At 41.5% G+C, this 27,242-nt stretch overlaps 1 protein-coding gene across 4 annotated transcripts in view; it reads left to right on the forward strand.

The window, feature by feature from the left end:
* LOC144784035 (GTPase IMAP family member 9-like) overlaps positions 1–27,242 on the forward strand; it is a 290,804-nt gene that overhangs the window by 70,702 nt on the left and 192,860 nt on the right. For 2 of the 4 annotated variants that reach the window (XM_078662740.1, XM_078662737.1), the window contains exon 2: positions 11,234–11,328. In XM_078662740.1, the coding sequence (XP_078518866.1) occupies positions 11,314–11,328 (15 nt within the window). In that variant the 5' untranslated portion in view covers positions 11,234–11,313. The remainder of the gene's footprint in view (positions 1–11,233; positions 11,329–27,242) is intronic. The other 2 variants (XM_078662739.1, XM_078662738.1) reach the window with 1 other exon arrangement.

Here is a 27,242-nt window from a genome sequence, read left to right on the forward strand (position 1 = left end):
GAATGATTGCAAACCGGCGGAAAAGCGGCAAAAGGACTTTCCATCCGCCTCGATACCCCCGCCATAATAATATGGCAGGGGGTAAATCAAGTTGGGGTGGCGGACGGATCGCCACTGCCGAGCCAGCGGTGGCGATCAACCCGTCATCATAATGACCCCCTTAGTTGTATCAAAGGGTCATTGTGCAAAAATGTAGATCTTAGACACAGAATACAAATGGAAGCAGTGTGAAAATTAAAAACAGTAAATTAACAATTACAATAGCACTCACAGCCATGCATTCACATGTGCGCACACACAAAAACATTCATTCACAACACTCATTACTAAACATTCACACATACACGCATGCATGCTTCAAACATTAATTTTTAAAAAAAACAGACACACACACTTACCTGAAGCTCTGTCTCAGAGGACCACAGAGGCTTGGGACTGCTGCCTTCCCTAAGGACAGCAACGAGGGAAGGCAGCGGTTCCAACAACATTACAGAGTGGGATAGAGTCAGTGAGACAGCTGATTCCATCCCACTCTGTGATGAAGTGCCACTGATTGGCACTCGACCCAGGGGCTTCAGGGCTTAAAACTGACATAGGTGTGAGGCAATCAGTGACGCTACACCTCGTCACTGAAGGGAATGCCTCATGGCCCTTTACGGAGCTGAGAAGGTCACGCCCACAGGAGCTCTGAGTTCCTCAGCTCAGGCAGCAAGGAGCCTGCGCATTTAGCGCATGTCTGGCTCCTGGCTGCCTGACTTAAAAATGAACAGTGTCTATCAGGCTGACCTTTGTTCAGCCTGCCAGTCACTGTTTGTTAGGGGCAAAACGTGTGGGAGGGCGTGGCCCCCTCAGCCCCAATAGACCAGCTGCGGCTGGATATTCTTTTTCTAGGAAAGACAGACTTGTATTTACTTTGAGGCTTGTTCTCTTAGCTTTAGTTTCTGGAGCATAATGTCATTAGGTTGAACGTACTAGATAGCGAGAGCATACAGTTTGCAGGCCGTCCATGTTGCTTCCTTCGTCCTCCAGCATTCTTTTTTTATTTAGCAATCCTACTGGGATCAGTAAATAAAAAGGAAAAAAGCACCTGCATCATTTGACATTTTATAGGCGTACAAACTGATGTAGCCATCTGTATCATAAGCTTTTTTATTCTCTTTAGCCAGGATACACAGCTTCATTGATTCTATACAGCACCTCTCAAAACTATTTGCAAAGCAAATGGGTCAACAAAATTTGCCAATGCTGTTTTTTAATACGATTTGGAGCCAACAAGTTTTATGGTTTAAACCAGTACCCAAATGAAACTCCCAGATTAGAATAGGATATTAATATGAAAGGCAGTGACTATATAATGATGTACCTTATGACATGGAGTCACCTGGTAAACTCATAAATATGTATGTTTCTAATTATGCCAAGAAAGGCCTCTCCATTCCCCAGGTCGATTTGGAAAGGGTCTTGAGAGATGAGTAGCATTTTTCAAGCTGAACCTTGTTCAGTGGTGCAAATATTCCTTTATAAAATGCTTCAATATTCACAGGGAAGTTGCTGAATTTTAGTGCACTCTGCTCTTCCATTTCCGTGTTGCAACTGTGTTGCATTTCTAAGTAACCTGTATGACTTTCGGCTGTGACATATTAGTAAACAAACCTGCGCATTACAGAGATGAGCTGATTGAACAGCCCCCTCTTCTTTAGAGACTCAATGTAGCACAGCTCAGAAATAAATACTCCCAGACTATTAACTTCTTTACTGCTACCAAACATAACTCACAAAACAAAACTATGCAAAAAGTAATGAAAGTCAATAAAATACCATCATACAAAACTAATGCAACAAAACACACATTTTTTGTTCTCCATTTTGGTGCTGCTGAATGTTCTAATCCAAGCTGCCATTAATGCCTGTGTAGTTATGGTAAGGCCAAACTTTCCACTGAAATGGCGTTTGTATCCCCAAGAAGTTTGGCACCATTCTCAATGAATCTCAATGAAGCTTTCCAACAGAAGTCTATCAAGTTTATGTTCTTTATGGCAAGATTCACGTTCTTCCATCAAGAGGGAACACACAAGGGAGGAGGGGTCCCAAAAGTGATATTTTACATCATAAATCCCTGTATATTTGCTACATGACACAGAAAAATAGATGAATTGAATTATACCAAACTTGGCATGTAACTAGAGCTCAAGAAAGTTCATTTACATGGTTTTGGTATACATCCGTTCCGTGGTTTTAGAGAAATTAGGGGCATATTATCAAGGGGGTTTATCTCCGCTTTTTTGGCTTCAAAAGCCAAGAAAGCGGAGATAAAATTATCTCCCTATTACCTAGCTGTCGCTAACACCAGTTAGCGACAGCTAGTAGGAGATAGTGACAATCTTGGGCCCCGCTTTGCATGTCAGTGAAATTTATCACTAATGATATGCAAAGTGGGCGTGCCAAGATGTTAGCGACTGAAAACAGTCGCTAACATCGCTATCTCCTATTACCAACTTTTGGAGATATTCGCGCTAAGCGCGAATATCTCCAAAAGCTAACACCTGCCCCTGAGCAGTTCTTAGCCATGTTATCCAATGGTAGGTGGATAACATGGCTAAGAGCATTAGCTCGGTAATGCATGAATATCTGTGACTTTTCAGCGATATTCATGCATTGCGGCCGATTTTTATCGCTTTTGCGATAAACCTTGATAATAGCAAGGTTTATCTGCGATAATTTCTGACGATGCATAGCGTTAAAAATTCGTTGCTAAGCATTGTTAGCGATAAATATCTCTTAACGTTGGTAATATGCCCCTTAGTGTTTAAGAACCATTTGGGTCTTTACATGTATAGGTTATATGTTAGAGCTATCTGGACCTTTAATCTTCCAAACCTCCACAGATTTGCTAATTCACAGAGGCTTGGCAAATCCAATTAAAGAAATACAAAATAAAACTATGCTATTAAACTAGCTGGCCTTTTCCCCTGTCGTTCATTTGGATTTGAAAATTGGCAGGAGATTCATAAATCGATCTGCCCTGTTAGGGTCGGGTGGCTATCACCGAAAAAAATGTGTTGTGTCCATCAGTACCCAAAATGGTACACTGAGCACCGTGTTGGGAACAATAAGAGCAGAAAACAACCATGGGAATTAAATGTAATATTTACAAATATTTTTTCACAGGAATCACAAGTCCTATGCCAGACTTGTGATTCCTACTCCCTCCCGAGTTCTGTTGATGTATCTGCGGTTTTAAAGATTCTTGAATCTTTTACAGTTGTGTTGCGGAGATTCTGCACCTACACAGAACTATGCCCAGGAAAACAGGACCTCCGTGTATAGGGGTGTACCAAACAACCACCTTTGTGCCCAAAACCCCAAAACCAACTAGCTATAGTGTCTCATATGTTCTCCTCCAAAATCACGACGTTGCCAATGATTAGACAACCCAGAACACAACACTCCAGACTCTCAGGAATCCCTGTAGCAAGATCTACCCTTTAGCTCGCTCACTCTTACTTGTCCACAATAAGAATAAGCAGAGTCACTGTAATTGTTTAAAATGTTTATTATACCTATCGTGCTCTACAACACAGTATACGAGCCACTACCAGCAGCAAAATGCATAAACTTAAAACAATTAGCATTGATACAATTCCATAGAGCACAAAGGGGGAAGTCATTATATAAAGACTGAGGAAAAAGGACTAGAAGACCTAACCACCCTCCCCTTGACTAAAAGAAGTCTATTATATAAAAGAAGATCTCCGGACTTTGTCAGCTGTCCCCATACCTTAAATCCTGCATGTAAGGTTTACATTATAGGAACAGCATAGCTCTTTTCCATGGAAAGGGCTCTCTCCAAGTGTGTGTTAAAATAACAAGCTGTCAAGCTTGTAATGGAGGTTGCCTCGGAAACACCATGGAATTGAAGCTCAGTCCACAACTCCCCCTCACTGGTTTCACTCCGCCCCAGACTATATGTATACTGGTAGCAAGAGGTGATGCCCGTGTGGGGAAAGCAGGGAAACAAAACAAGGTAAGGAGGGAAAATAAAGTGTCTTCATACACAGTGGTCGAGGCAGTCAATTCGAGGGACAAGGAGACTTCTGTGACCTTCTCCTAGAAGACAAAGAAGGAAGGTTATATCAATTCTTATAGGGCAGGTACGATTAATGGTGGGAAATGATATATGCAACTACCTGTTTATATACTGGGTGTGTGTGTATTCTTCGTAATCCCCAATGTCCTGTTCTCTCCACAGCACAAAAGTAACTAGGGACAAGTTTGCTGGAACACCCTAAAATAGTAAGCATATAGTATAAACCCTGAAGTGTAATCTCTATAAGGATATAAGGGTGTAGACTCTTTAGGATACCTTAGTGAAGGAAGGAAGGACGGTATTCTCCTGTTGTCTTCACAAGAGACGATAGAGGACAAAAGATACTGTGTATGCCCTGTAATGCAAGATGCGCAATAAATCAATATGGTGAACCCCTACTAGTTACTTCTCTATTAGGGAAGTTCATACAACCTTCTGTTACCTGTGTGGGGTGTAGTACAAACTTATAGATGATCCTAGATATGCAGGAAATACTGAATCCTGTTTAATGTAAATGGAGCAATTCACTCTTGCTCAGACTCGCTAATGAATATACTAACAAATAGGCGAAACAATGATTCCAACACACGGAACCTACAAGAATCAAAACTAACTCAAGATACACTGCTGCCGTCTCAGTACTGGCCAAATAACATGCCGGATCCGAGACACTAATACCTGCAGTGTAATAATACACGAAGAGTCAAGGAGGACTGGAAGCGCCGATTGCAGGACCCGACGAGACCCGTATACGCCACCACCGTGACCCGGAAGAGACTCTGGACTTCTGACCCGGAAGGAACGCGAAGCGTTCTGTAAACAGCGAGGAAGGTTTTTAAACGTGTTGCACGCATGCGCCAACCCCCGCGCATGCGCTTTGAACTTCACCGTCATCTTGCCAACCATTGCCCTCGGGAGAACCGCCAACCACGAACCTGCCGTTCATGCAGGCACGACACAAGCATCCCAGTAATCAAAGCACAAGTCTCCAGCATTGCGGCTGTGTTTAGCATGTTATGTCTAGATGCTAGGGACTGACCAGAACAGAATAACAAGGGGCATTGTTTATCAACCTTTCACAACGTGTTCAGACTAAACTCCGGGAACTCAGCAGAGAACGTTATAGGCAGACAGTTCTCATGTGAAAGGCATAAACAGAGTTTTGCAAAAATAAAGTAGTGTAGTAACGTGCACAAAAGCAGCATCATGGCAACAAAGCTCATGCTAACTTAGCAATGTCGACAATGACCCTAATGGCCATATAACAGTTGGAGTTGGCCACTCACTTTGGGTTGGGCCTGTGATGGCTTGGGCCCAAACTGGATTGGGCAAAGGGCCTGGACAAAGTCTCACTACCCATGGCTGAAGATTGTGTGCCATGGGAGTTGCAAGCACAGCTGTAGTGCACCCAAGTCTGGGCTTGCATGCCAGAGTTGGCCTCTAACAGCCGATTCGGCTCGGATGTGTACAGGTGGACAGTGCACCCTATCAGAATGGAGTGGGTTAAACTGGAAACTGTTGAGAGCTCGGACAAATATAATTGGATGCTTGCTGGATTTCAAGAGCACTGTCTGCTTGATAGTTTGGCCCCCGACCAAGAGAATTTCATATATTTTTTGGTTTTGTACAGTAGGCCTTATGAGCACCCCATCAACCTTCATCTACATTTTTTTTGTCCATTTGGTTTGTTTTGACTTTTTATTGAATGACAGTTTGTAGAATGATCACCATCTAATAACCCTTTATTTACATATTCAGATGTTTGCCTGCCTTATATTACATTACCTGGCCTGGGGTAGTGGGAAAACTCCTGTTGTGCATAGCTGAAATTTCACACTACAGGGGCTGGTCATCTGTAACAGATTGGGCGCAGGGCCAGGCTGGGAACCACAGTAAAAAAACTATAAACAGAGGGCTTGAATGTCTGTGGAGAATTGGTGCAGGACCAGACATATGATCCCACCACTGTGCACAGCTAAAGGTTGTGAGCAGTGGGAGTTGGCTTCCAGCAAAGAGTTGGCTACATGGTCTGGATGTAGCCCAGGGCCTGCAGGTAAACCTCCCTGTGCAGGGCTGAAGGCCACCTTCAGGTCCTGGTTGAAAAACAGTCCCGGCAACCAACCACCACTGGACACAGTCAAAAGAAGTGGTCAGTGGGGAATTGGCCACTATAGGCAATTGAGAGCAAGGCTTAGAGAAAGATTGAGTCCTGCAGTCAATCCCTTCTGCGCACAGAAGGTGGTTGTAGGATGTTACAACGCATGTCATTACAACGCATGCCATTACATTGCACACTGTCGGGTGTGCGCTGAAAATTGGAATAGTATAATTTACTATTAAAAACTGCAGTGTGTGCAACAGTAGGGAAGGTGTTGGGGTTAACTCCAACAGTTTCTACACCCTGCAACAGCCTTTTGCTCAGTAACGACATGCGTTGTAATGGCATGTGTTGTAACACTTCCGTTGTAAAGGCTGATTCCCACTGAAGGTAGATCGTGTCCTGCAGCCAACCCCTACTGCACACAGCTGAAGGCTATGCATAAGGAGATTTGGAACTCAAGTAAGGTTGGACACAGAGGATGGCCAGCTCTAGCAGACAACCACTCTTGGGCACTCCCAAATGCCATATGTATTGTGGACTGGTTGAGAGAGAGTTGGGCACAGGTTCTGCTCCTGTGGCTAACCCCTGCTGAGCACTGACAAAGTATTGATACTTCTCGATTCTGTCCTCAGTAATGTCACTTGAGATGCCATCAGTGATGGCATTTAACATATCATGAGGGATGTCATATGTAAGATCACGTGCAGTCATTGGCAGGATGCGAGTTATGGCTACTGTACCCAATTATAATTGTCACATTTCAGTGTTTTTAGTATTTTGATACCATAACTGCACCATAACTGTTTCAGTCATTTCTTTTTTGTTTTAAATGTACGTATGGTCTTATAAGCAATGTTAATAATAGTTTCACTTTAACCTTGGTTGTATTATATATAGTATATATGTCAAATGTGCTCACGCCTACAGACCAATCCACTGAATGGATGTACATCATGTATGGCATGAAAGAACTGCGTAGTTTTGTTGGCTTAGAGTAAACCTGTTCAGTAATTAATGAAACATTATCATTTATAGATGTTTCCGAGTGAGTTTAAAAGAGCTGAGACTTTTGCATTACTTGGCTGATTTATTTCACTGACTTTCAAGAACTGGGTCCACGAACAACGGTGGACTAAAAAATATTTTAGAAAAATGTATGCCTCCCTTTGGATTGACCATTTTTCCTGTGGCACTTTTCGAAACTGCAGATCGAAAGTTCAGTTTGTGGACCAGAACAGCTCTAATTTGCTTGCCACAAGAGAAAACAAATATATAACAGCAGTGATTTCAAGGCGCAGGGTGCAAACAACCCCAGAGATTCACAAACAAAATATAAATGCACATGGTGTCCACACTCCAACCTCAAACACAGGTATTGGTGCTTAAATGGACCCTCAAACAAAACTACAAAAACAATTTTAAAAAAATGTGCACAACAGTCGTAAGATTACAAACAAGATACAAAGACTATACGCTATTAAAATGGCGGTATTAGTTTACAAGCTTGTTTTCAAGGCCAAAGACTTGTAGAGAAGTTGTCTACGGTCCCGAAATCTAGAATACAAACTTTGACTACCATCTTAGGTGTATCTTAGGGTAATCGTGCAAAAAATGTAGATCTTAGACTGTCAATACACATGGAGGCATCTTGAAAATTAAAAACAGTAAATTAACAATTACAGTAATATGTCTGGGACTCAAAATAAAGGGTCGCACCTACTGGACTCAGCTTCCTAAAAGTTGCCAGGTTCGCATTACTATAGGAAGACAGTGGACAGTCCTAGCTACGTCTGCTGAACCTCTGATGTTCATGAAAGTCTGCTGACTAATTAGAAAAAAGACAGACAAATCTCCGCTTTTGGTTCACTGCCACATCTGAAAACTTGCCATTTGACAGTAAATAGTTGAAAGATCCACAATTCCCACTTAAGCAAGAGGCCTGAATATGTGGTTGAAAAGACCGGAGACAAAAAATGGCACAGCAGAGTCATAAACGAGTTGCGACAACAACATTCAACCTGTTTTGACTACAGGACCAAGGTTCTTGGAGCCAAGATGCGTTTGGTGTGTTGTTGCTTCACTTTATGTCTTAATTGTACATCAGCTTGCCCAAGCACAAGATCAAGGGCACCCGTTGCCCGAAACGCGCCATGGAATGAGGAGGTGAAATAAATCATTGATTCGGCCATCTGAAGGTCTTGGTGGTCGGTTTTTCTCCAGTTCGCCGCCTGGAAGTGCTGGAGTGTTGGTTTGTGTACATATATATATACATATACATATATATATATATGTAGGTAGTTATAGTTAGGACCTAGTTTCCATAGGAAATCCGCAACATTCTATTTGGTATAACTTTGGCACCGGTGGACGAATCTTCGCGAAATTCTCCAAGAAAATGGCCCGCTCCGCTCTGCTCTTTCCCTGAGAGTTTGGGGTTGATTCTTCAAGCAGGGGCTGAGAAAAAAGGGTGGTCCCAAAACATGTTTTCCCCATGCAATTTTCCATTGGACACTTAGCCAGGGCTACAGCCCGAACGGCTAAACGGAATTACACCAAATTTGGCACAAAGATAGGTTCACGGATCACACTTTTTGTTAAATGGTGTAAATCCATTCAGTAGTTCCTGAGAAATTCAAAAGTAGAATCATAGCTATATCTATATGTGAAGTACCATACTCTGTACTGTACTCTTTACAGTACGCATACCTTCCCGAGCATGAGCTTTATGCTAATTGGCTGTCAACACTCCAAACCAGGAAGTGCTGGCAGCCATCTTGTGCCTCCGAGGCACAAGAAAGCAGTGAAACAAGTGCGCAAAACACGTAAAGGTTGCATGGTAGAAACACCCTGACCCTCCTAGGCCTGCTCAGGGGGCCCCACAAGGACCCCCAAGGCCCAAAAATGTTTTCCTTTTTTTTAAAAATCGCAGGATACACGTAGGTACGCGTACCCAGTGAACAAAAAAAACCCGGTCTGCTTTTTTCAAATTAGTTCCCGGGGGGACCAAATCCCGGGGGCATAGTGGAAAAAGTGGGGGGGCCCAATCTCCCCCACACTGCCCCGGGGAGCCCCACCCCCAGGGCAAAGTAATTATAATAGCGGGAGGCACACGGGTATTAAGCACCAGCAAACCATCCATTCTGACAAGTGCCTTGCACAGTCTTGACATATAAAATCAGCTTGGTTTCCAGCTTGGTCCCTTCATGGTTAAAGCGACTAACACTGGCGAATAATTCCAAGTTATGGGGAAAAAAATCATGCATCCTCATCCAAAGTACCATGTTGGAGTTTGCATTTTCGCAGACAGCCGAAGACATCTCTAGACAGAGCAACCCTTGACCAAAAAGCCCATAAAGGGTTAAGTGTATCCGTCAGTCAAGCTTTGGCGCCAAAGTGGTCTAGCATTTTAGCCGGGCCATAAACCACACAAAAGAATGTCTCTGAACTACTGCCTGGGATGTTATGGCATGATCACCAAGACCCGCCCACAAACATGTGAGTAGGCGTATCTTTCCTCCACGCAGCAGCAGGACAAAAGGCGCATCTTTTCCCGTATCAATAAGGAAAACAAATACGGAATAAGTACAGGGTGTCTGCAGCTCAGCGTAAGATAGCTTTCAGCAAACTTATCCCACTGCACGGCCCGTATCAGCAAAATTGAGATAACAAGGCCCATAGACGCGGCCCTGTCAGCGGGCAGACAGGTTTCCACTGTTGGATTTTGTACTCTTCAGGGTTGTTCTTTTATATTAGATAGGGGAAATTAATCCCTTTACGACCTGCCATTATGTATTCAACCTTATCAGTTTACTGCTTAATAGAGATATGTACCCTGCAATTTAAATTGTCATATATTGAGTTGCCCTTGAAAGATTAATTTATGGCTAGAAGGACCTTTCTTACAGAGCATTGCAGCAAAATAGTAAATAATGAAGTCAGGCCTGTTGTCATAACATTTTGTAAACCCGAGACGCATCAACTGTTATTTTCATAATATTCTATGGAGAGTCTTTGTTTTAATTTGGAGGCCCGCGCGTTTTTATGGGTCACTATTATGAACTAAACAATCTCTGCCTGGAGATAGCAAGGCACTAAAAGACAGCGCGCTATCATCACCGGTTCATATTGGAAGAGTGCACCGATTATTGACTGTCTCTGCCTCGCCGTCCCTTCAGGCACGTAGAGGGGCGTGAGGCTGGTCCAGCCAATGGGGCTTGAGGCTCGAAGAGTGAGGCATCGCCCCTTTCTTTGCACAAACCGCGTCTAATGCAAAGTAGGCTGCCCACATTAAAGTGAAAGCAAGTCATGAGTGTTTTGTATGAGTGAAATGCCCAGTTAGCTGGATGATGTCATCAGTGATGTCATTTGAGATGTCATCAGTGATGTCATGAGTGATGTCACTGACCATGTCATGAGTTTTGTAATATGTGACATCATCAGCAGTGCATTGCGGGCGCACAAGTAATAGTTAGCTGAACTAACTATAACGGGGGAATTTCAATGGTTTTGTATGGGTGAAATGCCCAGCTAACTATAACATGTGTGAAACCTATGTTTTTTCAGTGAATTTCTAAGGTTTTTTAAATGCTAATTCCTATCTATAACGTGCCTGAAATCTATGTTTTTTTCAGTGAATATATATATATATTTGTGTGGGGGTGTGTGTGGGTGTGTGTGTGCTTATATATTGATGACATGCCATGTGTGTCTTTTATACATCAATGCCATGCCAATGAAAAAAGTAGTCAAATAACAGGTGGCATTTGGAACAAGTTATAATTTTTACAACTATACACAGTCAGTATGGTTAGGCACAACTAAATAATGAAGCTCATAACCTAGCTACTTCCCCCTTAAAATTGTAGTTGTGACATGAAAACCCACCTTGACCAAGCCGCTCTCCCATACAATACAGTACCACCTCTACCCATGGTATATTGCATCATGAAACTCTTGCATGCAGGATGCCAATACAGATACCAAATTGCAAAATACATCAAGACACTAGTGTTTATTATATCCTACCTCATAACCATCTGCAACAGACAGTTTTGATCCTGATCCCATTTTTTCTCTTGTAGGCATCTGCCCTGTTATTGAAAAATCTACAGAAGAACAGTTGAATATGGATCAAGCAGATGTGGGTTTGTTGACTGTGAAACATAACATATTTGATGTTGTTGATTTGCAATCTGCAATACACCTTTTTCGCTACTCACACAGGTGCTTTCTCAACATTTTCAGCTTTCCTTAGATCTCATTCAGTTACTTACTCAATACCTTTACTTTACTTTTGCTCCACTTGTCGAAGCATTCTCAAGAAGTTGTTTGCTCCTCAAACCAGAGATTCATACCCCCACCACTTAAAGCAAGTATGTTAGATTAAATAAAACTTACTGTCATATAAAAACATCTTCAATGAGCAGAGGGGTCATAATTAGCATATTTCTTGTGGATGAGCTGTTTTTACAGGTCTAATAATAGTTCACCCAAATGTATTCATTCATTTATTGTCAGTTCGGATATACAACATGCATCAACAAGTAGTTTCATGAAACACAATAACAATCTAAAACTTTAAAATAACACAAATATATATTTTTTAACCAAAACATTAAAATCAATAGTTATTTATTCTTCTCATTTATATGTATAACGTAGATGGTCTTACTAGCCAGATTTCAGTGCTTCAGTTCTCATATACCAAGAAATTTAGAAATATCAAACATAACATGGATACTAGTATCAGACTTAAATATTCTCTTTTCAGTGAGGCAATATCTGCTTTACAAACGTAGACAAAGTGGCTTACCAATTGTGTTCTCTATCTCCTATAGGCAGAGTAAGGGAAAATAATTTTTAAAAATGCATGTTTTTTGTTCTACTGATTGAAATGTTGTTGTTTTTTTCTCAAATAATGGATTACAGTCTATTCTATTTTTGTAAATTGGTGTGAGATTTTTCTTACGTTGTGCCTTCACATTATTACTGTTGGTGTGGTTCATAACTACTATGCACATTCCCTCTAAGTTAAGCTCGTCTGCTTTTGTGCCACACTACCAGAGGGGGGAGAATTAGTCAATTTAGTTTTTCCTTGTGGTTTGACCTGACAAGAATTGTGATTCCTCTTTAAGTAGGATTTTAAGCCCCTGCACCAGTCACTCAATTTCCTACAGTCTGCATCCAGACTGGACATAATGTACATGCAGACTGTGAGTTCTTAAACTTGACATAAAGAGTTTTAGCCAACAACTGGCAAATGTAAGCCACAAAATCTTCAAATTGCTGATCCACCATGATACTGTCTGATTTGTAGACACAGAAATAAAAGTGCTTGGTAGGGTCTTGCTGAAGCGTCTAACAGACTGAGCTAATAATAACAATATCTTGTCAGAAATTGAAAATATGGGTTCAGGCTGGGACGAAGCACTATAGGACAGAATTTGAATGTATATGTTTTAGTTATTAAATACACTGTAGTTAAAAAAGAAAGTACATATTTAGCCTTTATGGACCTCAACACAACCTTTGACACAGTGGTGAGAACTAAGCTGTGGTCTGTGCTGAGGGCCATGGGGGTGGATGAGGGCATAGTAGCGTGTTTGTATAGTTTACACACGGGACTTGTAGCCTTGGTAAGATATGGTCCATCAGGGGAATGCACTAAGCACTTTCAGTTAGAGAAGGGGATCCGGCACTGTTGTATTTTAGCTCCTCTGCTCTTTATTTTATATATAAATCGATTAGATCAGATTTTGGTTTCAAAATGATTTAGTGATTTTTGTGATAGACAAGGACAATACAGGAAAGAGTACCGAAAAAAGTACCTTGTAGAATCTGTCTATCAAGAACAATAAATCTGAAAATAAGAGGCACAATATAGTGAGAAGAATAACAATTTATAAAAGGAAGGAGAGAAACACAAAATAATATTATTATATGACACAATTTTCTTAATAACAGAGCCACATATGGATATCATATACAAGTTATAAATAATAGAGAAAATAAAAATATAGGTAAGAAGCAATATAATCATCAATCGGTTGCCAAAATAAATGATAAGACGGACTATTATGTACAATGCCAGACAAATATAAATTAGCACCTCTTCTAGTAAAAATAATTCATGACCACCAAACTTGACACCATAGTAAAGATACATTTTTCCAACCTGCAGTAATGGACTTTAAAGCAGCCGACAATAAAAAAAAAACAATGGAATAGTTTACAGTTTAAATCAGACAATTTTGTAGAAATACCTCTGGATTTGCAAATCAAAATATTAAATGAAAGTGTTTCAGAAAAATGTAATTTTTTTAATGACATCCTAAACTTCCTTCCGAAAGAATGAACAAAATTACATTAAGAAATCACATGCTTTAACGAGCCTGGATATAATTTACAATGCCAGAAATTTGAATTGGGTAGAAGCTTAGCTTGAAATTACTTTAACGGAGTCCATAAGCAGTAAAAAAATAAAAATAATAATAATTAGTTTAATATAGTGATACAGGTAACCATCCGGAAATATTATTTAATCATATTTTCTTCCATATATCATTTCAGAAAGATTTTGAGAGTTCATTATTCCAAACCGATGAAATCAACTCAATATTGTTACCTTGAAAATTATTCAGTAGTTTATAAATTAATGAGACAGCATGATATGAAGAATATACTGCATGAATATAAGTCGTGGAATCTGAAGTAATTTTCAATGGGAAATTATTAGGAAAGGAATCTAGAATAGAATTACATAAAAAATCATATTTTAATAAATAGGAAGGAGATAAGCTACATTTATCACATAGTTCATCAAATGACAAGAAAGTAATATTATGGTAAATAGCCTTTAAATAAAAATACCAGGTTTGAACCAGGAATTCAAATATTTTACTGATCGAGATAATTTTAATTTAGGATTATGCCATAATGACACATCAAAGGAATAGGACATAGTTGATTGGAAAAGAGCACCTAAATCATGAAAGATTAACTTTGTAGATTTCAAAATAGTAGAATTCTTAAGCAATATTGATTTATTAGACATTGTTAATAAAGTACGTAAGGGGAATGGCTTTATCAAATTCTTTTTTATAAGAAGCCAGGTAGGGAAATTATTATGGTGGGAATGATTAAACCAAAGAGAACTTTCTTTTAATATAAACACTTTATGATGGTTAAAAAAAATCAGGCATACAAAGCCCTCCATTCCATTCCGAGGTCTTTTATTATTCCAAAGAAATTGAGAAAAATGTTGATCAATAGTCTTATAAACTGCATAGGAAATTGACTAGGAATCATAGCTAGGAAATACAAGATTTTGGGGGCAATTACTATTTTTATTGAGTCCGTTTTTCCCCACCATGACAGATGTAGTGCAGACCATTTGGAGAGTTTTTCTTTAATATAGTTTACAATAAATTCGCAATTTGAAGTGATTGTTTTTTAAGGAACTAGTAAACTGAATCCAGAGGAATTTAATTGTATCCCTTTTCCAAATTATTTCATGTAAAGGTAACATACCAGCAGTGTTCCCTCAAAGGTGCGCACCAGTGCGCACGCGCACCTCAGTGCCCCCGAGCGCGCACTGCTGTGTGTGTGGCGTGCACACACATCCCCAAGAGCATTCCCGCTGCAGCGCGAAAAACACGCATATCGAACTTGCATTTACCAAGTGCTCCCTCTTGATAGATTTCTGTTTTCTAGGGTGCGGCTGTGGGGCTCATTGTGTGATTTTGTTTAAATATTCGTGTTAATTGCAGTGCCTGTCACGAGCTGTGATTAACATTAATGCTTTAAATAAAAGCACACAATCTGCCAGCAGCCACACTCTAGAAAACAAAAGAAATGCAGCACCACACACAGCGTGTGCTTTTAGAATCACTTGAAAGCACAGTCTGTGTTTGTAGACTTGCTGTATTTCTTCGCTTAATAGAGCTGGGCTGCAGGGTGATAGTGTGCCTTTTTTTTTTAAGTTCAAGTTTATTGAAACCAAGCATGAAAAGGAATATAATAACAGTGCATCAAAGCAATATAAATGCATATGAAAATGAAAGTGCATAATAAAGATGCGTAATGAAACAGATTCAATAAACAGTTATAACTGAACCAAAGGAAAGGAAAGAAAGGGGAGCAAAAGGGAAAATATTATAATAAATTTTTCAGTAAACAAAGTGAAACAAACTTAAGTAACACCATTCTAAATAAAACATTGTATGTTGATAAATGATTCTATAAATAAGAGCATGAATCTGATAAGTGAATAAATAAAATCTTTGAGAAAAATGAAGAAAAAAGACAACTAGAAATGATCATGGTGGTTTACGAACCTCATTTGATTTATTTGTGTGAGTCACAATAGAGGAGCTTGGGGAAGAGAGAGTGGATAAGTGTGTAGTAAGTGGGATCCATAATAAGTCTCTTTTAATTGCGAGGGAAATAGGTGTAACGTAATTAGTGTCAAGCCTATGATGAAAACAAATGGCATTCCACAAAGCGGAATATGTAACTTTTGTCGAATCTTTCCAGTTGGAGGTTATCAAATGGAAAGCCACAGCTATTAGTAAGTCGAGCAATTTGAAGTGAAAAGGCTTGTGGGGCCAAGATGGGGATAGGGAACCTAGGAGAACAGCTGAAGGGGAGAAAGGGATTTTCGTCTTAAAAATAATATTCATGCGAGACCAAATTGATTGCCAGAAGGCATGAATATTAGGGCAATGAAATAGCATGTGAATCAAATCCGCATTCGGGCATGGGCAAGACCTACATTTAGGTGAAAGGTCTGGGGAAAAAGAGGCCAATTTTGCTGGAGAAAATAATAAACGCTGATAAATAAAGTAAAGGGTTTGGGTGGTGTTAGCTGCCCTGGATGTCTTATGAATCTTTAACCATATTTTATCCCATAAAGAGACGGACCAGGATGTAGACAAATCCTGTTCCCAGGCCAATTCAGTTTTTGTTTTAAGCCGTTCCAAAGGAGATAAAAGACATGTGTAAATACGAGAAGCGGAAGGAGAAGGATCTAAAAGCGAAAAAATTGTGGAACATGGAGCAGGATGGTTGGGAAATGCCGGGAGTGTTTGAAGATAGTGTTGAAGAGCAGGAAGTAGAAGTGTATACTGTTTCCTTAAAAGAATTTGGAAGAAGAAATTGAGATTGGAGATCAGAAAAAGTTAAGGGCACATTGTCAAACAGGAGTTGAGAAATCCATAGTAAACCTTTGGATCTCCAGGATTTCCAGAAAAAAGAGCGGTTGTTGATACGAAGAAGTTTATTATGCCAAATAGGTTGTTGAAATAAGGAAGTAAGAGAAGTGTATGAGGAAGGTAAAAGGGGGGTTAAAAGATGTCGTGTATGGGCAATAATAGGAGAGTGTAGAAAAGAAGCTTTAGCAGTAAATGTAAGAGTTACAAGGAAGTCAAACAGTGAGGTAAGGGATTTTTCAATAGATAACCAAACAGGAGGGTGTGTAGAGAATTCGGTAGATAACCATCGAGAAGCTTGTTTGAGAGAAAATGCATAATGATAAGATTTAAAGTCAGGGAACTTAAGACCTCCATTGGACTTATTTCTTTTAAGATAGGATAAGGTGATCCGTGAGGGTTTGTTTTTCCAGAGAAATTTCAGTAAGATTGAGTCTAATCTCTTAAAATAATAATTCGGTATCATGGAAAGGGAATATAAAATTATAGATGCTAACATCATTTTTTTGGAATCCAGTCTGCCCACCACGAAAGAGAGAGAGGATGCCATCTGATAATTGAATCAGTCAATTTGTTGGTGATATACTCGAAGTTAAATTTCAAAGTATCAGAAATAGAAGAGGAAAACCATAATCCTAAGTATTTTAATTTAGTCGGTTGCCAGGAAAAACCTGTGTGATCAAAGTAATGGCGAAGACATAAGACGTTAAGAGGTAGGACTTCACATTTATCTCGATTGAGGCGATAACCTGAGACCTTTGAAAAACTGTCGACTTGACGAAGGAAAGAGGGAAGAGAAGTGTCGGGATTGGAGCAATATAAAAGGATATCGTCGGCATAAACAGACAATTTAACATGGCTGGGGCCAGGATTATAACCGGTAATTTGAGTGTCTTGTCTTATTTTTGTTAAAAAGGGTTCTAATGCCACTATAAACAACAAAGGGGACAAGGGGCAGCCTTGGCGAACACCTCTGGAAAGGGAAAAATAAGCTGAGATCTTGCCATTTGCAAAGATAGAAGCTCTAGAGCCGGAATACAATAAGGAAATAAGGGAGATTAATTTAGGGGGAAAGCCAATCCATCTGAGAGCATGAAACATAAAATCCCAACTAATCCTATCGAAAACCTTCTCCGCATCCAGAGCTTCTTGAAAAGTGCCTTGGGAAGAGCCGTTCGTAATAAAAGAGTTAATAGGAGAAGAAGGTGCGGAAGAAGAAGTTTCGAAAGGTGATCATAAAATTCAATGGTAAAGCCGTCGGGGCCTGGAGCCTTACCACGTCGTAAGACCGAAACTGCATGAGAAGTTTCCAGCAAAGTTATATCTGTTTCGAGCTCATCAAAGTTAATATGGGGAGAGGAAGGAGAAGTAAGTGACTGAAAGTAAGCGGATAAATCAGATGGAAGGGGTTGGGTTACCAGAGTATAAAGATGTTTATAGAATGTGACAAATTCCTGTAAAATATCGTCATCTTTGAAAAGAGAGTTACCAGTAGAATCTGTAATGGAAGCAATCCTGGTTCTGTCACGGCGAGTTTTCAAATAATTAGCTAAGAGCTTCCCCATCTTATTTTGACCCCATAATATCGCGTACTACATTTCAAAAGATAGGAGGCTGCAGCCTCAGTAGATAATTTATTGAAGGTGACTTTGGTGGAAATGAAATCCTTTAAAGAGGAGTCGGTAAGTGATTGCTAATAGGTATACTCTAGTTGTTTAATTTTATCAAGAAGTTGGGCAGATTGTTTTTCAAAAGTTTTTTTTTTCCTGAGAAACATATTTAATTATGAAACCTCTAGCAGTCGCCTCAAAAGAATCCCAAATCATAGCAGGAGAAGAATCAAAGAGGTTATTAGTAACAAAGAAGTCATTAGCAAAGGAACTGAATTGGCCAGAGAATTTAGGATCCGCAAGAAGGGAATTATTAAAACGCCATCTGCCGGAGGAAGGGGAGAAGGGAATTAGGTCAAAATCAACAAAAACCGGGGCGTGATCTGGGATCAAAATGGAGCCTATCTCTGAATTAAGAGCACATTGAGCCAGAGACTTACAAAAAAAGAGATAATCAATGCGGGATTGTGTTTTATGTGGGGGAGAGAAATAATTATATATCCGGAAATCTGGATGACAAAGTCTCCAGATATCAATTAAGGATTTACGCCGGATGGCAGAGGTAAATTGGGAATGCATTTTGGAAATAACAAATTTAACTGGGGAGTGTCTATCTAAAATGGGATCATGAATTTGGTTACAATCACCACCAAAAATAATGTAATCGTCATCATAGGAAAGCAATTTGTCAGAAATAAGTACCCAAAATTTGCTATCAACAGAAACTGGAACATAAACATTAAAAATAACTAACGGTACATAATCGATTAACAATTTGGGAATCACCCAGCGACCGTCAGAATCATTTTCCTGATGATCAATAGAAACGTTAAACTTTTTGTGAACTAAGATTACAACAGCATTCTTTTTCCCTAAAGCTGGGGAGGAGATAACGTTACCAACCCAACGTCGTTTCAATTAAGAGGCTTCAGTATTTGATAAATGGGTTTCTTGCTACATAGCAATATCAGTATGTAATCTAGCCAAGTGGGATAAAACTCGTTGTCTTTTAATGGGATTATTTAGACCTTTAACATTCCATGTAGTAACTCTGAATGTAACTGAGAAAGAGTAACATCATTTAATAAAAAGCATACAATGCAATAAACAATCTTAAAAACTAAGCTAAGTTACAAGTAAGAGAGATACAAACTGGAAATAGAAATACAATGGAGAAAGTACTTAAGAGAGAAAAAGATGAACAAGGAAAAAAAGAGAGGAAAAAGGAAGAAAGGAGAAAACATCGTGGAGAAAAGTGGAATGTGAAGATAAGAGAAAAACCAGTAGAAGAGTTGAAAAGGGGAAAGGAAAGGATGAAACAAGAAGCTGTAGAGAGAAACATTGGAAGAAGGCTATAAAAGAAACATCTAAGGAATACATAAAACGAAAACATACCTACAGAAGGAGGATTCAAAGAGACAAGGGGAGGGAAGGAACCATACAGGGCGGACGGTACAACCGGGGTCAAGCAAACGGAGGACCAGGAGGCATCGCAGCAGGAAAAGGAAAGAACTGTGGGAATAAAAACAGTAACAATAAAAACAACAGTGAATATGTGAAACAGGTAAAAATAAAACAAAACTCATTTAATAAAACAGCAAAAAATGAGAGACAACATTAAAAGAAGAAACAATCGTATAATCATCCAGCATTGGAAGAGGAGGAGTCCATGGCATCTGTGGAATGAGAGTTTATGAAACTTTGAAGATGCAGCGGATCCTCGTAGGTCATTGTTCTGTTGTTATAGGTGACCCTAAAAAGACAAGGGTGAAAGAGACCGCAACGAGCGCCCATTGCGCAAAGAGCAGGTCTAATGTTGAGGAAAGCCTCCCTTCTATTATCAGTGGCCTTGGCGTAATCCTGTGCAAAAAATAGAGTGGCTCCGGACCAGGTGATGCGTTGGGAGGATTTGGCTGCTGATAAAACTTTTAATAAGTCCGTGTATTCCAAAAAATAAAGAATCACACCTCTAGGCTTCTGTGAGGGAGAAGTAGATGAAGAAGGATGACCCAATCTATGCGCTCTTTGAATGTTAAGCATGGTACCATCTGGCATGTGGAGGACTTTGGGGATAAAAGATTTGAAGAATGTAAGGGGGGTCTGACCCTTCCAGTCCTTCTGCCAGCCCATAAATACGGAGATTATTGCGCCTATTACGATTTTCAAGCTCCTCGACTTGGCGCTGGAGAGCAGAGACTTGAGATTGGAGAGGAGAAAATTTAGCGCAAGTATCTGTGATAGAAGATACAGAGTGTTCCACAGCAGTAACTCAATTTTGAGTTGTGACCAGTTGTCAGTGAGGACCTGCAGCTTCGCATTAGTTTCCTCCATGAAAGGGTGCAATGCCCTAATCTCCTCCAATAGTATCTCCATGGAGACAGATGAGGCCGTTTTAGGCGGAGATGGAGGGTTTTGTTTAAGGCGTTTGGAAAGAGACGTCCCTGAGGACGCCGCAGCAGGATCCGTATTCGTCATAGTGTCTGGTGGAGAAGGCGTTAAAGAGTCTTGGATGTTGGAGAACACAGTAAAAACATGTGAGTTTTTGACAAAGATGGGTTTTACTGGTACTTTTGTAGGATTAATGTTTTTCATTCTGCCCATAGAAACAGCAAAAAAAAGCACTGTATATGAGGAGGAGGAAGAGCTTGTAGTGGTCACCGTGGAAAATTCCTTGTAAAAAACCCCTCTGATACAATTTGTTGCAACAATATAGGCAGCACTCTTATTTTATGCAGTAAAGATATTTGAGAGCGAAGAAACTTATGCGAGGAGGCATGGTCTGCTGAGGGCAAAGTACGCAATGAAATAAGAAAGTGAGGAGAACAAATCATAAAATGGCCGCCTCTGCCCAACCAGTCAGGTAAGGTATAGGCTTAGTCCTGGAGACATGCAAAGGCCATATAGCATGTTCCAAGAGGAGAGACAAAAGAAAACAAGCCCCAAATCAAGCCTGGAATGATATGTGGTAGAGGAGAAAATGCCGCAGTCTTTCAAGAAAACATCGCGTTTTTGTGAGTCAGCGCGAGTAGTGAAAACAAAATGGCGGTCACAACTCGGCGACAATAAAGGAAAACTCACGGCAGCCAGAAAGATGCGGTTCCGCCGTCAATGGAGATCGCACATGTCCTAGGGGGAGGAGGAAGTGTTCCGACGTCCTCGCATCCCGGTTTCGGCGTCGGAGCAACGCGGGAAGTAAGCAGCCGCCTGAAGTCCCCGAGGAGCTTCACCCGGGCGCCACCATTCCTGTCGGGCGCCAAACCACGCCCCCCAGTGTGTTTTTTTTTTAGGTTTTCACATTAATTGCAGCCCATGAAGGACGCTGCCGTTAGCATGAAAACATTAACAAAGGCGCACAATTGCCCTGATGCCCAGCTCTATTAAGAGAAGAAATACAGCAAGCCGCATTTGCTTCCAGGTCACAAGCTACAGCAGTGACAATTTTAGGAGGAGTGGTGAATTCCAATGCCATGGATGAGGTTGCTTTTGGGGCGCACGCCCATAGGCCCTGCCTGGAGTTAACAAAACTCCATTCATTTAAACGGTGGGGGAGCACAGGCCGAAGGGTACAATGAGGTAGTGGGTGACAACAGATTGCTATGCATCAGGAGAGGAGGCGGCTGAAGGAGTGGTGCCTTGCTTTTGATAAGTTTGCAGTACACGTGTTTCGTGGGGCATGGTTTTACACTGAAAGCGTTATGAAGCAGATGAGCTGTCGATTCAGAGGATGTCTCATCTCATTTCTTGCAGCAGGGACCCAGGAGAAGAAAGGAACTAGCTGCAGACAATAATAAATGTTGTTAATCACTGATCATCTGGTGGCCCTGTGAATGGTTTAATCTGCCTGCGACAGATTAGGTACACTGCTTTTCAACCCGCAGCACACACCAGGTCAGCAGCATTACACTATTTCTAACTATTGGTTTTTAGGTGGGGGGAAATCATGCATGAAATACCAGGTTAGAATTTGAAAAGGTATCTTCAAAATAAAAAAATAAAAACACAGAAGCATTTCACTTTAATACATCACATTTTGTAAACGGCATTTATTAAAAGTGAGAGTTTTATAAACATAAACTGAGTAACATTCCTGCATCTGACTCCTGCCCTGATGACAATGGCATCAGTGCTTAACGTATGCTGTTGTGTGCCAGTGGTGGCCCCTCCTGCACTTATAGTGACATAAGCTTAAAAGTGGAAGTACAAACCATTTGCCTCTAAGCCATGCAGCTTCTGTCATCAGCACTTCTCCCTTTTTCAGCAAGAGCAGTTCAAGCATGAATGGCAAAATATCCTAGTTTGCAAATGTTTTCTATATAATTCTGGTTCTGCAATATTTACATCTGCTGCATAATTTGACGAATTTAACAAAAAAAAAGTTTGTAGCTCAAACTGATCAAATGTTCCCAAAAATTGTAACTAGTGCTTCTGAAAAGTGGACGGCCCTTTACAAAGGTTGGCTGATCACCTTTGTCACTGCTGGATTTGTATGTTCCACTGGTACTAATAAGGCAACATTTTTCCAGAGACTGTTAGCAACTGTAAAAATAATAAAATCAGAAAATATACTGCATTATGCTGGTCCCTTTTCTTTGCTGCATAATTTAGTCAACACTGCCGCATAATTATTTCCTCCATTGCTGCATAATTCCAGTGGCCCCAAAGCAGGCAGCACATGTTAAAAGTCCTTGTGCATGAAGCATAGACCGTGAAGTTTGTGAACGTAGTTTGGTGTGCTTGCAAATCCTGCATTGCCGGCCTCTGGTGAGGTCCAGCTATTGCTGCTGAAATTAGGCCAACGGAGGGACCAATGGCTGAGGCAGCCTGGCCTCAAGGGCAGGGCCGGCTTTAACGCTGGTGGAACCCTTTGCGACAATGTTTGTTGGTGCCCCCTTAATGACTCCTTCTGCCACTGATTCCCTCACTACCACCCTTTAACAGTGCCCCTCAAGTCTCCATAACAATACTCTCGCTCAGATGAATTTAACTTGATTTACAGCACCACTGATACCAGTGTTGGGTATCAGAGCACTTTACACCACACTCATTACACAGAGACAATTAATCATGTGTGTGTAAATCTCTGTATAGAAAATGTTACATAAGACAAAGGACCACAAGGTGTAGGAGTCACATGACATCCATACAAGTAGGCAGTATAGCTTAATAGTGATTGGTCTGGAGAAACACACTGAATTTAGAACGTAATACCATGATTGGGGGTTCTCTTTAATAAACAGAATTGACTTATATTCAAATGAACCCTTTTTGCAACATCAGGATAATCAGACTGGGGAAAAAAAACATGCAGCTCTTGGAAGACAGTAATAGCTCACTGTTCTGTGTTAGGATTTTGACTTATGAACTGCAAGTACCAAAAGGATCTCACTGACAAGCAATAACCCCTTGACCCATTTACATTATGTGCACTTTGTGATCTGGATGGTACACGTTCTTTGCGGCAGGTAAATAAGCCCTCTGCGCTACCTTTCCATGAGTCAAAACTTCCACTTGACAAAACTCCATCTCTCTCTAGGATGGACATTAATCACCGGATTTATCATGACATTTATATTGTTGCCTATAATTGCTGGAGGCCAGGAAGGAGGCACCAAGTGCTTTTAGAAACATAATATACTTGCAAACATGTCACCCCACTCACAGTCAGTGCCTGGTGCGATAGCACCACCCTAGAGTCATCTTGCTCAAGGATCCTGTGACCTCAATGACTGTCGTGCTAGGGTGTGCTGCATCATAGGCCTGCCCGCAAGACTGTATGTGAACTTCGGTATGGATTGTGGTTGACAGGTTTTTAAGGTTAACCCACAATTGCCACCGTTAGGGTACACAAACTAGTGCTAAGAGACTAGGGCTTCTAAGGTTTAGCAAGGGAATGTGCACCCTCAGGAGAGTGGTCTGGTGGACTGGTCATGAAGGCTGAACCTGGTTCCCCAGTTACAAATTCGGCAGCTCTGACCATAGTGCCACATCCTCTCCTCCACTAAACACCATATTGCCCCATTGATAGAAACTTACACTGCCTTCAGCTAGAACCCAAGAGTGGCCTGCAATAAACTCTTGGAAACGACACAATTCAAATTACGCATTAGACAAGAGTAATATGCTGCCTAAAAAAAAAGTCACAAAATCATGGACAAAGCAAACACTCATAGGGAATGCAAGTTTAAGTAAAGCATGTGAAATGTAAGCAGGAACAACATGGTTACCTTGGCGCTTTTACATTAATTATTCAGAAATCATTGAGTGTTTTTGTCAACGGTAGAGCAGAAGTGGACACTGTCCTTGTCTTCTCTGGGCAAGAAGGAAGAGACAGTGTCCTTTTCCTTCTCTACCTGCCGCCCTCGAACTGCTTCGAACGCCTACCTTATCTGTGGGCCTTGGCTATTTCTGCCATCCTGGGATGCATGTTTAAAGTAAAAAAGCAGGGGAACTGAATATATCAAATTAAAGAAGTAGGGGCACGCTGTACCCTGCCGATCCCACCCACTTCGACCACTGCATGTGTGGTGCTTTTTGGAAGCAAGCCAACTACTATGAGGGTTAATGATCGTCTTGCTACTAGAATGGCTGAGCTAGAGTGCATGAAGTGAATCAAAATGTTTGTTCATGGAGACGGAAAAGAAAGAGAACCTGATGGACATAGTTTGTTTGGCAGTAAGAGGCGAAAACCCCGGCAGGACTGCATTTTCATTCTATTGCTGAACGATATTTAATTCCCTTCTCTGTGCAGCATGCAGAGTATTCTAATGAAAGCTCTACTTTTTACTTTTGGGGTCCTGAATCACGTACACTTGGAATTACCAATCTCATTCCCTTCACCTGAAAACCTAATTGTAGACCCCTGAAATGATGTGCCCTCAGCAGCAGCTAATGTGTGACAAAGCATTAAGGGCCTCATTAGGATGGTGGTGAATCCGCATCCTCCGGGCCGGCGGAAGCCACCGCCGGCCCGGAGGATGCGGATTCACCGCTGCGGCCACATCAAACACCCACCGCCAGATTAGGACGGCGGTGGGAATGTGGTGGGACCAGCGGCGGACGACATGGCCGTCCCCCGCTGATCCGCGGGTTTTGCCGGGCCATTTGGTGGCGGTGTCTGCAAGACACCGTCAGCCAAATTAGGAAGCATGAGTAAACATGCTTTTCCGCGGCTGTTTTTCCGCCGTGGAAAAGCATGTGGACCTTTGCTTCTGGGGGGCCCTTGCGGGCCCCCAGGGTAAAGGGGGGGTGGGGGTGCACATGGGGGGTACCTATGGTACCCCCCTGCATTTGCATGCACAAAGCGGCAGGCACCGCACGGTGCCTGCCGCTTTGTGCATGTAAATGTGAAACATGCTTTTTTAACCTTGCGGCGGGTGCTGCTTCAAGCAGCACCCGCCGCAAGGTTAAAGATCCAGGATGTGACCGCCAGGATGGCGGTCACATCCTAATTTGCATGGAGGGACCGCCGCTGCCCATGCGGACGGTCCCTCTTCCTCGGGGGTGGCGGACGGACGCAGGTCCGTCCGCCATCCTAATGAGGCCCTTAGATGGCAGCGCCCCATCCTTATGAAGAATGTGTTAGCTGTGGTAAGGGTCGGTTAACAACCTGAATCTCCCGAAGTCCATTTTCCAAGAATTTGTTTTGTCTTTTTGAGAGGTAAAGCAAGGTTCATTGACAGTGAGACTAGTTAAACAATGATGATTCGAAAAGTGTGGCAAAGCAGATTATTTCCAAAACAAAGGGGCCCATTAGAATGTCGGGCGGATCGCCACCACCCGCATGGCGGTGGCGATCCGCCTGACATTCTCTCCTGCCTCCATGCCATTTCCTTCCGCCATATTACTATGGTGGGGGGGACCCCGCCGGTTTTCCGCCCGGTCGATGAGTCGACCAGGCGGAATAGGTTTTAATATGATGGCAGTGTCTGTTAGACACCGCAATGCATATCAAAATGCATGTGGGGATTTGCCTTTCCATGGCAGCAATGCCGCCATGGATAGGCATGCGGTCTTTGACATTGGGGGCCCATAGCAGGCCCCCAGAAATTTTGGGGTGGGGGGGTGCACATGGGGGGTATCAATGGTACCCCCCGCATTTGCATGCACAACGTGCATTTTTGCAATTGCGGCGTGCGGTGCTAAAAGCACCGACCGCCGCAATGTTGAAAATGAAGGATGCGCCCACCAGTGTGGCGTGCACATCATAATCACCCCCCGGGGACTGCCGCACTTATGGTGGGTGGTCCCTTTTTACGTCGGGATAGCGGGCGGACTTTGTCCTAATGATGCTGTAGTGACAAAGAAGCAGAGACGAAAGGATGATTTGTGCTTCAGTTTTATTACTAGCGAGCTTGTGCCGGATCAGAAGGAAACTGATGAGCTCCCAGTACAGCTGGAGTGACGTCACATAAATACTTGGGTAACATTCCAAATGACATGTGGAACATGCACCAATAGGAAGAGGAAAGGAAAAGAAATACTAGAACTACAACATCTCCCTTCCTAATAAAAGGAACATTAATGTAAAACATATTCTTTAGGAGCTTTGGGCAGCTTTGCTAATCTGCCAAATCTGGTACAAGTGCCTTCCCACCTTCCATGACACACTGTGGAGCTATTTGAAGATTCAGTGGTAGCAGGATTAACCTGTCTAGAAACAACAACACTACTATCACTATTTCTTGTCTTAGACTCATTACATGAATCACATTCTTTGTTTACAAAATCACCATCATGTGTACTAGGACTTGCACCAACATTACTGCTAGTACTATCTACACCTTTGGCGTTACAGCTAGTACTATTGGTACCATTACTGTTTTCTCCTGAATATGCATCAAGCCAAGAAAATTCATTTCCCAAAGGTGTAAGATCACATTTTCTACTGTACCATAAATCGGTCTGATCTTTACTCAATTTTATGACATCAGATTTGTTACTCCAACCAAGTTCCTTGAGACAAATGGCACTGTCAGAACAATCAATGACCTCTTCGGGATCAAAATACTTCGACATGCCCTTGAGTTGATTATTAGGTTTCTTAACAATAGCCCAATCCCCTTTGCAAAATTCCCTGTTAACAGCCCTGTGTACTTTGTCGTGATAACTCTTGTTTTTCAACTGTCCATCAACAATTTTCTGTTTCACTTGCAACTGTTCATCATTTATGACAACTGTAGATTCAGGACGGTTTTTAACCATAATAAACTCTGGAACAAATTCGTTGTCATCTCTTC

The sequence above is a fragment of the Lissotriton helveticus genome, chromosome 10 (assembly GCF_964261635.1).
Source record: "Lissotriton helveticus chromosome 10, aLisHel1.1, whole genome shotgun sequence".
In the NCBI taxonomy this organism is placed as follows: domain Eukaryota; kingdom Metazoa; phylum Chordata; class Amphibia; order Caudata; family Salamandridae; genus Lissotriton; species Lissotriton helveticus.